Source organism: Rhincodon typus, chromosome 29 (assembly GCF_021869965.1).
Source record: "Rhincodon typus isolate 14 chromosome 29, sRhiTyp1.1, whole genome shotgun sequence".
Lineage (NCBI taxonomy): Eukaryota > Metazoa > Chordata > Chondrichthyes > Orectolobiformes > Rhincodontidae > Rhincodon > Rhincodon typus.
Genome location: NC_063360.1, coordinates 12,930,250 through 12,945,455, shown reverse-complemented (window position 1 = coordinate 12,945,455; position 15,206 = coordinate 12,930,250). Strand labels below are relative to the sequence as shown.

The following is a 15,206-nucleotide window of genomic DNA, read 5'->3' as shown; positions in this document are numbered from 1 at the left end:
GATTGATGGATGCTTTGTGGTCACCATTACTGGGACTAGCTTTATAGTCCAGATCCATTGATTGAATTTTAATTCCGCGAATCCCTGTCATGGGACTTGAACACATGATCCCAGAGCATAATCCTGATCCTCTGGGTTACAAGCACCATTTAATATGCTTCAAGTAGATCAACTCTCAGTCTTTTAAACTGTAGAGAGTGTAAGTCTAGTCAATTCAATCACTCTTCATAGGTCATGCTGTCATTTGTTTTCTCTGTGATTTGTTTTTCAACATTATATTTGAAATATAAATTTTTCTACCTGTTCCATGTATTTGTGTGTACGGATGTGTGGGTGGGCTGGGAATGGAAGAGGTTCCAGTTCTCTGGATTATCCTGAAGACATTAATTTTCACAGGGATTTGAGAGTACACATTGCAGGCTTGCCTCCAGTAGTTCACCCAAGTGATCACTCCTCCTCTGTGTATCCTCGATAGTGAATACCAGGGTGATATTCTGTCATGAGAGACATCACACCTAAAATTTTACATTTGAAAAACTTTAAATGATCTACATAACAGAACAGAATAGATTGTGAGAAGTAATTGCATGAATTAGACAGCACAGTGAGGCAGTGCAAGTGGATGGTATTGAAAAATTTTAAGGGAGCTAGGGATAGATTTTTGACGATTGAGAAACTGAATGAGTCATAAGCAAACTAAGAAATTTGTAATCTTTGGGAGTGATTAAGGCAATGGGGGCGGTTCTTACCTCGGTTCTGCGCTGTCATGTGATCCTAAGGAGATTAAGAGAAATTGCTGGGTGTTGGTTGGTTAAGTCAGTCCAATGATGTGGCATGAACTAAGGAATCAAGGAGAAATTTACCAGAATTTTCCTTGAAATTGACCACAGCGTTTTATGTCATTTTCCTGGCCTTTAACCCTTGCCTCCTAATAATTAGCTACCACTCATTATTGAAGAAAACAATTTATAAAGTCACATGTGGGCCTTGGTGGTGTGATGGTAGTGTCCCTACTTCTGATCTTGTTCCATAGGTGTCATAATACATGTGCACAGACAAGTCTATAAAGTCATATGCTGAAATGTTAGGGTTTAATGGTGTTCATTTTATCTTGTGTGTTAACATGCATTATGTTGAGATTACTTAAAACTTGTAATAATTTTAATGTAAATAGTATACTCTGGCATTAGCCCATCTGTGGCAAAACCCCTCATCCATGCTTTTGTTAACCTCCAGATTCACATATTCCAATGCTTTGACAAGGCTTACACTGCTGCTCACCATAAACTGTAATTCATTCAAAAATCTGCTGCTTGTACCCCAACTTGCAGCAATTCTAGTCACTCATCACCCCTGTTCATATTGGTGTTGATTGATTCCTGGTCCTACAATACCTCCAATTTAAAATTGTTATCCTTGTATTCAGATCCAACACAGTTTGGCCCTCCCTATTTCTGTAACCACTTCCAGCTCCACAACTGTTAAAACAAATCTGTATACCTCCAATGCTAGCCCTATGTGAATCCATAATTTCCTTTGCCCTACTTTTAGATCCATTCCTTTGGTTGTCTACAGACATAGTCTCATTGAGTGTCGATGCAGACTTGATGGACAGAATGGCCTTCTTCTGCCCCTAAGTCTTATGGGCTTAGGTTCTGGAATTCCTCCTTCGTCTCTCTTCTTTTCCCTCTCTTAAGATGCTCTTTAAAACCTACTACATTGATTAAAGTTTGGCACCTGTTGTAATATCTCCTTTCATAGCTTGGGATTTTGTATGATGATATAGCTTTGGAATATTTTACTATGTTAAAGGCACAATGTGAATGCATGTTTTTTTCTCCCCCACGTGTATTTTCCTTTAGATTTTTGGCAAACACATCGTTTGATGGGGTAACGGGTTATATTCATGTACAGGAGACATCACACATCCGCAGTGATCACCGGTACCATATCTGGAACCTGCGGCAGGATCCATTAGGAAAACCCACTTGGGTGAGAGTTGGCAAATGGAACCGCCAGAAAATTGAGATCGAACAAGGTATTTGGCCCAGTAGAATTCATAACGAAATAAATGACGACAGCAGCTCATCTCACTCCAAGCTGCGAGTGGTCACCTTGGTAGAGTTGCCTTTTGTTTTTACCAGGGATGTTGACCGCGATGGTAGTTGCCCTGCAGGCCTCTTGTGTTTGGATCCTCACACCAAAGACCCCGCTGTGCTGACACAGCTGTTTGAGGAGCTGAATAATGAAAATGGATCAGTGCCGACAGACTACAAGAAATGTTGCTATGGTTACTGCATGGACCTCCTGGAGAAGCTGTCAGACGACCTTGGTTTTGACTTTGACCTGTACATTGTCGGAGATGGGAAGTATGGTGCCTGGAAAAATGGTGGATGGACAGGACTGGTGGGTGATCTCCTCAGTGGTGCCGCCCAGATGGCTGTCACATCCTTTAGCATCAATTCAGCACGCAGCAGGGTGATAGATTTCACCAGCCCCTTCTATTCCACCAGTTTAGCCATCCTCGTGAGGTCTCGGGACACAGCTGCTCCCATTGGTGCTTTCATGTGGCCGTTGCACTGGTCAATGTGGGTTGGGATTTTTGTGGCTCTCCACCTCACAGCCTTGTTTCTGACACTTTACGAGTGGAAAAGTCCGTTTGGAATGACACCCAATGGAAGAAATAGAATAAAAGTATTCTCCTATTCCTCAGCTCTTAACTTATGTTATGCAATCCTCTTTGGACGAACCGTTTCTAGTAAGACACCCAAATGTTGGACTGGGCGTTTCTTAATGAACCTCTGGGCAATCTTTTGCCTCCTTGTCTTATCCAGTTATACTGCTAATCTTGCAGCTGTCATGGTCGGTGAGAAAACCTTTGAGGAACTTTCTGGGATTCATGATACCAAGGTAAGAAAATATTTTAACAATATTTTATTTGAAAGGAACATGGAGACACATCCAACAATGTAATTCCAAAGATGTTTTAAAGAGAATATCGAATGTAACCCTACATCCTAAAATGATCATGTCAGTATCCAAGTTCTGATATCCAGACATCAAGAGGGAGATTTAATTGTTTACAGTTTTACTTTTAGTCAACTCTGAGAGCTGCCAAGGGTACTGCTGAATGCTGAGATTGTGTGACAGGGAGAGTGTTGACCTCAGTATCATGGACTAGGGATGAAAAAATGTCTGTGCCCCTACTCCAGAGGCTAATGAGCAGCGATCTAGTGGGATGTGTGTGAATGTTAGATAAAATAAGACATAGATTAGCTGCAATGACATCCGTGTCAAAAATTCTTGGTCAAACAATTAGGCTGGGTAGCCAACAAAAGTAGGAAACTTGAGATTGTTTACCCTTCCTGACTGCCAGTGAAGACACCTAAAGCACAATTCTTAGCTCAGCTCAGTGCAAAGCAGTGATGGAAAATGGGATCCTCCTATGGGGTTTCTGTTCATACAACATCCATCTGGACCTTTATCTGTTTATCTGCTGGGCTGTGACAGGAGCTCACAATTTGCACCTTCCCTTGAACTCATAAGTCAATCCCTACTAATTTTAAAATATCCCAGTCAAAAATAACATAAGCTTTTAATATTAGCGAATGCAGAGTACGAAACTAGCCCTGATTTACAACATGGATTTGAGTTTTAGAGTGAATCTCTTTATCATCCCAGAGTGTTAGAGCACTGAGACAATTGATTAAGATTGTAGTTTTACAGCAATTACTTTCTTTTTCAAGGTTTGGCAAAGAGACTGTCTCATGTGTTTTGTGAAACACGGTTGTCTGCAAATGCTAAACTAAATTCTAAGACTACAGATAATGAGCTGAAAGCTGAAACTTCTAACAGGGTGTACAAGGTCCTTTATATTGGGTAAGGTCAACACCATTCCAAACCTGATTTTCACTGAAGCGCTGTTGATTCCTCACTGAACCCTTGAGGTCCTAAACCATGAACATTTTGAATTTGACATCCATTCATGCTACAGTTTTGTATTCTCTCCCTTGGCTATTAAAAGCACAACTGCACTACAAGTTATATGCAAATAAAATAAATTAACAACAAAAAGCAAGTTAGGGCAACTTCCTCCCTGCAATGGATAGTCATGTTACCAGGAAAAGGGTTAAAGGAGATTATTGTAAAATGGTTCACAAGATCATTAGATGTGTTATTGGAGAAAAGAGAGCCTTAAAGGCGTTAAAGAGAAGCAAGGGATGATTTGGATTGAGCTCAAGGAGTGGTATAGTGGCTCAGTGGTTAGCACTGCTGCATCACAGTGCTAGGAACCCAGGTTCAATCCCATCCTTGGGCCACTGTGCAAACTCCACATAGACGTTCTTCCCATATCTGCATGGGTCTCCTCTGGTTTCCTCCCACAGTCCAAAGATGTGTAGGATAGGTGGATTGGATGAGCTAAATTGCCCTTAGTGTCCAGGGATATGCAGACTAGGTGGGTCAGCCATGGGAAATACAGGGATTTGGTCTGGGTGGGATGCTCTTCGGAGGGTTGGTGTGGACTTGATGGGCTGAATAGTCTGTTTTCACATAGTGGGGATCCTATGACTCAAGTGAAAAAGAATCAATTGTAGTTTCAAATTCACTTCTTCCATTCCAGCTTTCCCCCTCAGCTTCCCTGCTTTGGTTCAGCTTTGGCCTGCAGGTATAGCTATTCTCTGTGCTGTTCTATTAAGAATCCTAGTTGAAGAGCCAAGGTTCCAATGTAGAACATCATAGTTTACCAGCATGGGAGAGAGGACAAACTGAATCAAAGAGCATAGTGATTAAGTGACACCAAATCAAGATTTTAAAATCCTGAAGATTGTAGCAGGAGGGGAAGACAGAGGGAGCTAAGCATGTAATGAGAAGGAATAAATTATAGGAGGAAATTATGCTATTTCTTTGATTTCAACATTGGGAGAGATCAAGGAGGAGAAAATACATGCAGGATGGGATTTTGGCACGTAACATGAACAAGAAAGGAAAGTTCAGGCTAGTATCAATGTACTAGGCAGGAAGAGTAATTAGAATTGGAGGAGAATGTAAGCATAAACAAGGATGAAGTGAGCTGAATGGTCTGCGCTGTGGATTCTAAACGTGCAAAAATGATAGAGGGGAAGGGGGATGGGGGATTACAGATGAGAAGAATCATTTTCAGCCTTTTCTTAAATCCCTTCTAGAGCATAAGAAATGGTTTAGAAGACAGTTCCCAGATGCAGATATTGTAAATAGTTTTGAGAATTGTGGAGAATTTTTTGGTGGTGGGGGTGGAGTTGAGTAGGAATTGACCTGAGAGATGGTATAAGGTTAACTTGATAAATGCAAAACATAGCTAGTTCTCTTAACTAGAAATAGTCTGTGCTGTACTGCTGAGCTATCCTAGACCACATAAAGCTAAGAAAGATAATGGGCAATCACTAATGGTAGATGTAGCCTGCTGTGATTGGAGAACGTCTCACTGTATTGAGCAGATTGTTAACTTCTATGTTCTACATTGAGAATCAATGCTAGTTAAAGTTATCTCTATGTGTCTGTCTGTCTTTAGAGGATATAAACTCCTGGAGCTGAAGATTTCACTGTACCAGCACTTGATAAGATTAATGATATCTGTGCAGACTGTCAACACCCAGTCACATGGTCCTAGTAGAGTTATTTGCTGAATGCCAGCTCCCATTTTTGGCCTGCCTCCCTCTCTTGATATGAATTCATTTATCAATGACAAAATGATTTTATCTCCATTTTCTAAGGTAACCAATTTCCTCAATAAGGCATCTCTATCTTGTTCACATCAATCATTTCCTGTTCTGTGGAAACCCAAAATTTGAACACAATTATACATTTGGGTGATTATTAATTGAAAATTATTAACAAAAAGTCGTGACAATTCTGTTAAAAAACAAATTAATTTCCATTGACATTGATTAGGGATTAAACCCAGGGCAGCACGGTGGTGAATAAGTGGTATGGATTTCAAGTTAGAACAAAGAGGATGAAGGTTTTAGAATAATTTAAGTTATAATTGGACAGCAGAGTGGAGGAAAGTTGGGGTCTTTCTGAATCAATGAACTTAGTAAGTACCTTTGCGATCTCACAGCCTACAAAGTATAATGTGTTACTCTGCAATTAGAGTTAGACATTATGCAATCTGATTTACCTCTCTTAATCTGCCACAAGAATGAATTATTCTTGTCACTTCTCATTGGTTCCTTAAAGTCCAAGGGTATACATTTTTGTATAAGTTTCTCCCAATTTTCCACTATAACTTCAGAGAAGATCTTTGAAAAAGATTAAGGGAACCATGAGTAAGTTCCATCCTCAGTTCTTTATCTGTTGATTGTTATCAGCTGCTTTTCAAAACCAGAGAAAATACATAACATGTATTTTACATATAGAAATCACCACTTCTTCCTTTGCTTTGTATTTTGAAACTTTAAAGTGTTACCAATACCTTCTAACTGAAAACAAAAATCGAATACTGGGCACATATTGCCTGTGTCCTACTTCATGATCATTTATTTAATTATGCGTTTGGTCTATCCTATGAGATTTGTTCACGTACAAACTGTTTCCAGGATTCTTTTGTTTAAAGGAGAGACAGAATGTAAACTTGCTATTTTGAAGATATTGTGAAGACTAAGTGATGAGGGGTCAATCTTTTTAACCTTCCTTGGTCTACGAACAAATACTTTTCGTTCACTTTAGCACACAGCTTTATCACATTTCAATTAATGCTTTAATAAATTCAAGTCAAAGTTAAGGAGCCAATTACAAAGTTCTCATGAGTGAAAGAAAAACATGATATTTATTTGATACTAGTCCTAAGTAAAATAAATTTTATTAGTTACTCACCCCAAGTTTGAAAAATTCCTTAAAATCCTTTTAAGAGATACAATTGTTTAATTAACGTCTTACATCCTCAGCATGCTTGAGTTCTTCATGAATGGATGTTTCTCTGATTTGCTTCATCAGTCTGTGCTGTTTGTGAGAGGCTGAAAGAAACATGATGGAGGGAAGAGAGAGAGAGAAAGAGAGAGAGAGAGAGCAAGAAAGAGACAGTGAGAGTGAGAGTGAGAACTCTGGGTCTGCTGTTACCAATTTGTTTTTCTTCTCTGTCTCACTGCCCAACCACTTGTGCCTTAAATACAGTATTCCCACATCAGGCTTAATTGTGTTCTTCAACCTGGGGATAACTTCCAAAAAAGGTGTAAATTGACTAGAAGGTACAGATCTGCTATTTGATGACATTTTAAAAAGTGTTAATTTCAGTTCGATGAATTCTTTTTTATTAATGTTTTCATGAGCTGTCTCAACCTGGTCGGGGGTGGACAGTGCAGTCATCTTAAGTCAGTGTTTTGCCTTTTCTTAAAATCAATTTATTATTAAGATAAAATGATAGAAATTGAAAATTGTTCCATTTTTACAACAGTCATAAAAATATAGAAAAACTCTCCCCATTCAGAAAATACTTTATTATCACAGAAACCAAGAAGTCCCTAACTTTAAAAACGCCTTTAAGTGGATGACAAAGAAGACCAGTCAGTTTAATTTCATTTTTGGTTGACCTTATCCGTCACTCTTATTGACTGGAGATTGTAGCTTACTTGACAAATAAGTGACCTAAAATTGACACAAGTTTCCCTGAACATTAGAAGAATACAATCTAAGGTACATAGTGCAATATATTCACCCTTATAAAACAGTTCATCATACAAATAATTTTCAGCAGTGCCATACAAATTGTACATCGAAGCCTAGTTTGGGCTCCTCAGCCTATCTGCTTCTGATCACCAGGCCTGCCTCATCCTCTTTTTTCATTTTTTTTTCATTTATTTATGTTTAACATCAAAATTCATCATGCCTTCTTTTAATGGCTCCAGTGGAAGAAGGATGCTTTGGGTGGCTACTGCAGCAGCACAGACAGTGTGGTCCATGCCTCGTGGCCATTGCAGCCATGTCCTGGTGGTCCTGTAGAGTGGTGGACTGCTTCGACGATGAGGTGGGTTCGGCTCAGGATTCCAATGGCCTGAGATTTGGCGGCTTCAGTGTTGGCCTTCTATAGCGGTGGAGAATGTTTCCTATCTTTTCCTCGACCTTGGGAACCCATGAGCCGTGAATTGAACTAAGTTGGACTTGGCTTAATTTTTTTTTATATATGATTTCTGTTATGAATACAGAGGGGTCTGCTATAACGTGTTCTGGCAACACAAATTGGCTATAATGCAACTGACGAATGGGGAACGCTATTTCTAAAATGCAAACTTGTGTTGGCTATAACGCAATTCCATTGGTGTGTGGAGGAGTATGCGTCAACATCACATGATTGTTTCACAGGGTCTGTCCTGACCATGCGCAATGTTAGTGCCAAAAGTGTCTCTGCGCTGGCATCACGTGATCATCGCGCTTTCTGTGAGAGGTACAGTACTTCATTTTTTTTTGCAAATTTTGCCATGTTACCCACAAAAGTACAAGGACAAAGTGACAAGAATGTTAGCAAGAAGCGTCCTAGTGATAAAATTGCAGGTGATGAACATAAAAGAAAGGCTATAATACCAAAGAGAAGCTAGATGTTATAAAGCGTTTTGAGCCTAATGAGCGAACGTGTGATATTGTTCGGGTAACAGGGATAAAGGAGTCTACCTTACGCACCATTAGATATAATGCAGAAAAGATCAAAGCAAGCTGTATTGCTGGAACAAGTCTGAGTGCTAGCAAATCTGTGAGGGCACAGACAGAGGAACTTGAGGTGGAGCGGCTTCTAAGTGTGTGGATAAAAGATCAAATGAAAATGCGATCTGGCACCAGCCTTCTCACCATAAAAGAGAAAGCCTTATCAATGTATGACGATCTAACAAAGAAAGCTGAAAATCCTGCAGATGTGCCAGCCTTTAGTGCTAGTATTGGCTGGTTTGCTGGTTTTAAGAACCGCTTTGCTTTCCATATTGTAAAATTATGTGGCGAAGCTGCCAGTGCAGACGAGGAGCATGCCATGGCATTTCCCCCCAAAGTAAAACAATTAATTGATGAAGAAGGCTACAACTTAGATCAAATTTTCAATTTGGATGAGACAGGTTTATACCAGAAGCGAATGCCATCAAGAACTGGCATTTCTATGAAAAAAAACATGTTCCAGGCTTTAAGGTGGCAAAGGATCATATGACTGTGTTGCCTGGGTGCCCATGCCAGTGGAGACTTAAAGTTTAAGCCTGTGGTGGTGTACCACTCTGCCAACCCATGAACAGTGAAAGGTTACCTTACATCTACCCTTAGCGTCGACTTTAGGTCAAGCAGAAGAGGTTGGATGACGAGGCAATTTTTTCTGACCTTATTGTTGATGTTTTGGAAGATGATTTTAGAAAGTATTGCAAGAAAAAGAATTCGGATTTCAAGATTCTCCTCATCCAATAATGCACCAAGCCATCCTCCTACTATTGCTGAGCTTTCTGAAAACATCAAAGTGCTATTTCTACCCCAAAACACAACCTCTCTTCTTCAAACCATGGATCAGGATGCAATAGCAGCTTTTAAAGCTTATTATTTAAGGTGCACATTTGAGAGTCTGATTGCAGCCACTGAGGGGGATAAGGTCAGTGTTCTTCAATTTTGGAAGAGCTTTAACATTAAGAATGCAATTGACATTATCATGGAGGCCTGGGGTGATGTCAGTAAGGAGTGCTTGTGTGCAGTTTGGCTGAAGCTTCTCCCAGGCTTTTTTCAATATTTTAAAACCTTTGATCTGTCAGAGGAACTCCAAGAATCAAAGAACATAGTGTTGATCTTACAAAACAAGGTGGATTTAAAGAAGTGGAGAGTGAGGATGTTAAAGAGCTGCTTGAGTCCCACAGTGAAGATCTCTCTACAGCTGATCTACAACAACTTGTCACTGAAGGGGAAGTGGAAGCTGGAGATGAAGATGAAGTTCAGGATGCAGCACCACGAGAACTTTCCACTTCTGTTTTGTCTTCTATCCTGAGGGAAATTGAGAAGCAGTTGCAGCTCTTAGAGAACAACGATTACAATGCAGAATGCACCAGGATAGAAGTTCATAGATCTTATTTGGCACCATATGAACAGCTTCTTCATGAAAGATGGAAAAGGGCAAAGCAGCAAAAACTGGATGTCTTTTTTCAGCCAACCCCCAAGAAACAGTCAGAAGATAATGAACCACAGCCATCCACTTCTGCATTAACTATTTTCCGCCCTAACCCTGCAACCACAACTGCACCTGAAGGTGATGATGATGATGATGATGACCCTCAGACCCCTGCATTAACAGCAGAACGACCTCAAAACTTCCTCCCCCATCAAGTCATCTTGACAATTTTTCAAGATAAGGTGTTAAATTTACTTTTATTTCATTATTAGATATGAATTAAACATTCATTCAAACTGTGCTTTTGAGTGATTTTTGAGTGATTTTGAGTGATTTTTTTTGGTAGTCTGTGCTTAACCCCCTTTTTCACATAGGCCCATTATTTCTACAGCGTGATTTTCTACAATGTGATGTTGTGCAGGAACGCAGCTATCGCATTAAAGGAGAATGCCCTCTATAGGCACCGGAGTAAGGCGACTTAAACAATTTTCATTGTATTTTTTGTAAAAATACAAGAAGCAATAAATTACTAATCTACTCTATTCTAAATACTCATAAGGTTGGAAAGCATCTCTCGTTTACCCAAAATGGTGCTTGGACCTTTCCAAAAGAGTACTTGTCCTCTCCAAAGAACTCCAACACTTTTAGATCTTTTTCAGAAAGGTCTAAAGCCCATGTGTCATAGTTTTGATCTCAGACTAGTGAAAATTGGACCTGACTGGATGCAGCTATACCTTAGCGTGTGTCTCCATAAACCACAGATGTGCAAAGTGCAGCCTGCCCTGTCCGTCTGTCTATAAAAAATTGCAGTTGCTGTGTTTGGGGTTGTCACAGTATCAGCCCCCTGGGTTTTTCCAGCCATTGAGTTCCTCACTATTTTAGAGGTCTTGAACAACAGATATGGTTAGCTGTATCATTAATTCAATTCCTATAACATCCACATCTCCTGCACAGTTGCCTGTGGAAAAGGATATCCAATTTCCTGCACGAAACTGTCTATCCTTTCTCAGCCATGGTTCTGAGCATTGGGTTTTGGACTTCCATTGGATGTTTATTCCCATGTTGATTCCCATGTTTATGGGAAAAGTACTTTAGTGCTTTACCATTGTTTTTGGTAGGATGGCTGAGCAGGAGACTTTCCCATTCTTACCATTAACCATCAGGTGTATTGAATGGATTTTCAGACTGGTAACAAACCAGTTTGGCCTCTTTAAAAATGCACCTTCCATGGCCAATAGCCTGGCATGGAACTCAAACCAGGAACTTTTGGCCTAGACGTAGGGATGTTACCATTGCTTCACTAAATCTCCCTCCTCCAATTCACAATACCTTCTCCACTGGTCCTTCCTACAACACCACTGGTGGCTGTCAGCAGATGTCTGGAGTGTGATTTTTGATAGTATCATCCCCTCATTGTCACTCAGTCTCCCAGCATTCCCATTTCCTCAATAGGATTCTGTGTCCAACGAAATTCTCTGATGTCTATACCTGCCTCATTCTCACTTCCAATCCAAAACATGAAAGACTTACATTAGAACTTTTGTAATGTAAGATTGAGGCTGTCTACACAACCTGTTTAATGACCACTTCCTCACTAGCCTCATCAGTTTCCCATTACCTTCCCTTCCTCTGCCTAAACAAGCCCAGACAATACTTTACAGTGATTTCTGCATCACAACCTTCTAGATTTCACCAATTTGAGCATTAACAAACCTAGATACCAGTATTGAAAACCTGCTTCTCGCTATCTGTTGTATTCTTCTTCAGCTCTTACATATCAATAAACCAGTGTTTTTATAGTCTTGGTGCACCATTTGAACAAGGGCTAAGCTTCTGTGGTTTTGAATCCCATAGTTTGTTTATTACTAAGACTTCTTACTTGATCCTCTTCAACATTATCCATCTCCTTTGCTTCCACACTTTCAGCACTGCTTTACCACGCACACCTTTATCAAAAATATTGTTACTTCGAGACTTGATTTCTCAAACATGGCTCCTTCTTAAGGTCTTCACTACACAAATCACAACATGTCCAAAGTTCGAGAATGCACAGTCTGCTCTTTACAAAATTCAGTGAGATGCTGTTATACGTTTACTAATTTTTCATAATACTTTATATGTTTTAAGCTCAACATGAATTTGCCTATTGCAGGCACCTGGCACTGACATTAAGTGCTTCCAATCATTAGGTACATATTACTGAAGTTCATCCTGCTCTATTCCATTAAGTACTTACGGGTCAGATATGGAGAAACTCAGATAATCTCTGTTGCATCGCCCACTTCTCAGTTTTCCCCCAATCTGACCCACCCCCAGGTTTCTGATAGCAGTGGTTCCTGTCCCAGCACCCTCTGTAACTTCACCCAGTGACCATTTTTCATGTTTGACATGTATTTTCCCAAAAGGGTTATGTATGTGATCATGAGCAAGAACCCTGATTGATTTATTCCCTTACCAACTCAAAGGTGTCAAGACCAAGTGAAATGTCATTACCAGAGCAATGGAACTCAATGAAAAGGGTATAAACTTCATCAACTTTAGCCTAAGACAATAGTCAGGATATAAGTTGTGCTACTGTCAAATGGAAGAGATGTGTCTGTATTGCAGAGTGAAAAAAGACACGACATTCTTCACCTCAGTTTTCAGAGGAAACTGTATATTGAAATTGTGGAACGATCAGAGATTGGTGAAAGAACTATTAGTGGCAGTTTCTATCCAAATAACAATGGTACCAAAGATATTTCTTATCCTTGAAGTAAAAACAAATCCGTAACTTGAATCTGAGGATCCTGAAAAATGATAGTTAAGAAATAATTGAGATTGTAAAGAAAGAAAAATTGTGCCAGAAATTCAAATATCTTCCAAAGAAGATAATGAAAAAAGCCAGAAAATTCACTTTATTTCACTTAAGTCATTTGTAAACATCTAGGAGAAGAATTTCTATGGGATCCCTTACTAAAATTTTGGTAGAAGAAGCTGTAACTAATTTGATGAGGTTACACTTAGAGATCAAGTGAATGCTGGGTAATTTCCAAGCATTAGCATTTATAATGAGGAAATCACTAACAATGTGGAGAAGTGTGAAATAATTAAGATTAGCCAGCAGAGATTTCTAAAGGGTATGTCTATCTCAATCATTTTAAGGCCATATGGATAGGGAGAGATTATTGATTGACTGAAGGTTAAGGTTTTGGCAAAAAAAAAGACACTTCATGGTTTGGAAAGACGTGGTGATTATAATCCACTGAGGTTAGTTTTGAAGCCTGACCTATTTCGGCTCAGAGTTGATGAACTGGAATCTGAGCTTCAAACACTGCGGCACATCCAGGAGGGGGAGAAGTACCTGGACGCTATGTTTCAGGAGGCAGTACACCTGGTAGATTAAGTACTTCAAATTTGGTCAGTGGCCAGGGACAGCAGGGGGGTGACCACAAGTGAGGCAGGTAGGGATCCTGCATTCAGGACAGAGGAGCCTCAGCTCTTGACCTTGTCCAATAGGTACAAGGTACTTGCTTCCTGTGTAGATGAGGAAAAGGGCTGAAGGGAGGATGAGCCAGCTGACCACTGCACTATGGTACGGGAGGCCATTCAAGAGGGGGAAGCAAAAAGACAAGTGGTAGTCTTTGGGGATTCTATAAACAGGGGAATAGGTAATATTCTTTGTAAGCAGATTGAGAGTCCGCATGGTGTGTTGCCTGCCTGGTGCCAGGGTAAGGGATATCTCTGACCAGCTTGAAAGGATATTGGAGAGGGAGGGGGAGTATCCAGTTGTTGTGGTCCATGTTGGAACAAACAACATAGGCAAGACGAGGAAAGAGGACCTGTTCAGGGATTATCAGGAGGTAGGAACCAAATTAAAGAGCAAGTCCTCAAGGGTTCTCATCTCCAGATTACTGCCCAAGTCACGTGCAACTTGGCATAGGGACATGAGAATAAGGGAAGTAAACATGTGGCTAAAGGAGTGATGCAGAAAGAGGGGTTCCTTTTCATGGGACACTGGCATCAGTATTGGAACAGGAGGGATCTGTACCGCTGGGACAGTCTCCACCTGAACCGAGCTGGGACCAATGTTCTAGTAAAAAGAGTAAATAGGCTGGTCAACAGGACTTTAAATTGGAAAGTGGGGGGAAGGGAAGGGTAAAACTTCCCCCAGTGGGGAACAAAGCAACAGGCTAACATCTGTAGGGGTAGATTCCACTGTGTGGAAAAATATGAAAAATAATGACAGGAAAGGAGAACTCAGGAGAGGTTATTAAAGTCTCCAGCACAGACACAAATAGGACAGAGTGTTTGGAAAGGGTTAGAAATCAAACTTTAAGCACACTGGATAAATAAGTGACAATGAGAAGAGGGATGGTTAATACAGGGCTGAAGGTGTTATATCTGAATGCACCCAGTATAAGAAAGAAGGTAAATGAGCTTGTGGTGCAGATCGAAATTGTTAGATATGATGTGGCGGGCATCATGGAGACATGGCTGCAAGGGGATCAGGATTGGGAGCTGAATATCCAAGGATATAAACCTTATTGAAAACATAGGCAGTTGGGCAGAGGGGTTGGGGTTGCCTTATTAGTAAGAAATAAAATTAAATCAATAGTAAGAAATGAAGTAGGGTCAGATGGTGTAGAATCTGTGTGGGTAGAATTGAGGAACCGCAGAGGTAAAAAAACCATAGTTGGAATTATGTACAGGCCTCCAAACAGTAGTCAGGAGTTGGGGCGCAAGATATACCAGGAGATAGAAAAGGTGTGTAAGAAAGGCAGAGTTATGGTGATCACGGGGGATTTCAATATGCAGGTGGACTGGGAAAATCAGGTTGGTAGTGGATTGCAAGAAAAGGAGTTTGTGGAATGTCTACGAGTTGGCTTTTGGAGCAGCTTGTGGCGGAGCCCACTAGGGAATAGGCAATACTAGATTTAATGTTGTGCAATGAGGCAGACTTGATCAGGGAGCACAAGGGGAAGGAATCCTTTGGAGGCAGTGATCACAATATGATTGAATTTACTCTGCAATTTGAGACGGAGAAGATAGAATCAGAGGTTATGGTATTTCAGCTAAATAAGGCAACTACAGAGGGAGAAGCTGAGCAGAGGCTGATCTGAGCCTAGCAAGA

General features: G+C 40.3%; 1 protein-coding gene across 1 annotated transcript in view; it reads left to right on the top strand.

Annotated features, from left to right (window-relative positions):
* grin3bb (glutamate receptor, ionotropic, N-methyl-D-aspartate 3Bb) overlaps nucleotides 1-15,206 on the top strand; it is a 75,540-nt gene that overhangs the window by 27,189 nt on the left and 33,145 nt on the right. The window contains 1 exon segment of the mRNA XM_048613901.1: nucleotides 1,863-2,910. Within this exon segment, the coding sequence (XP_048469858.1) occupies nucleotides 1,863-2,910 (1,048 nt within the window).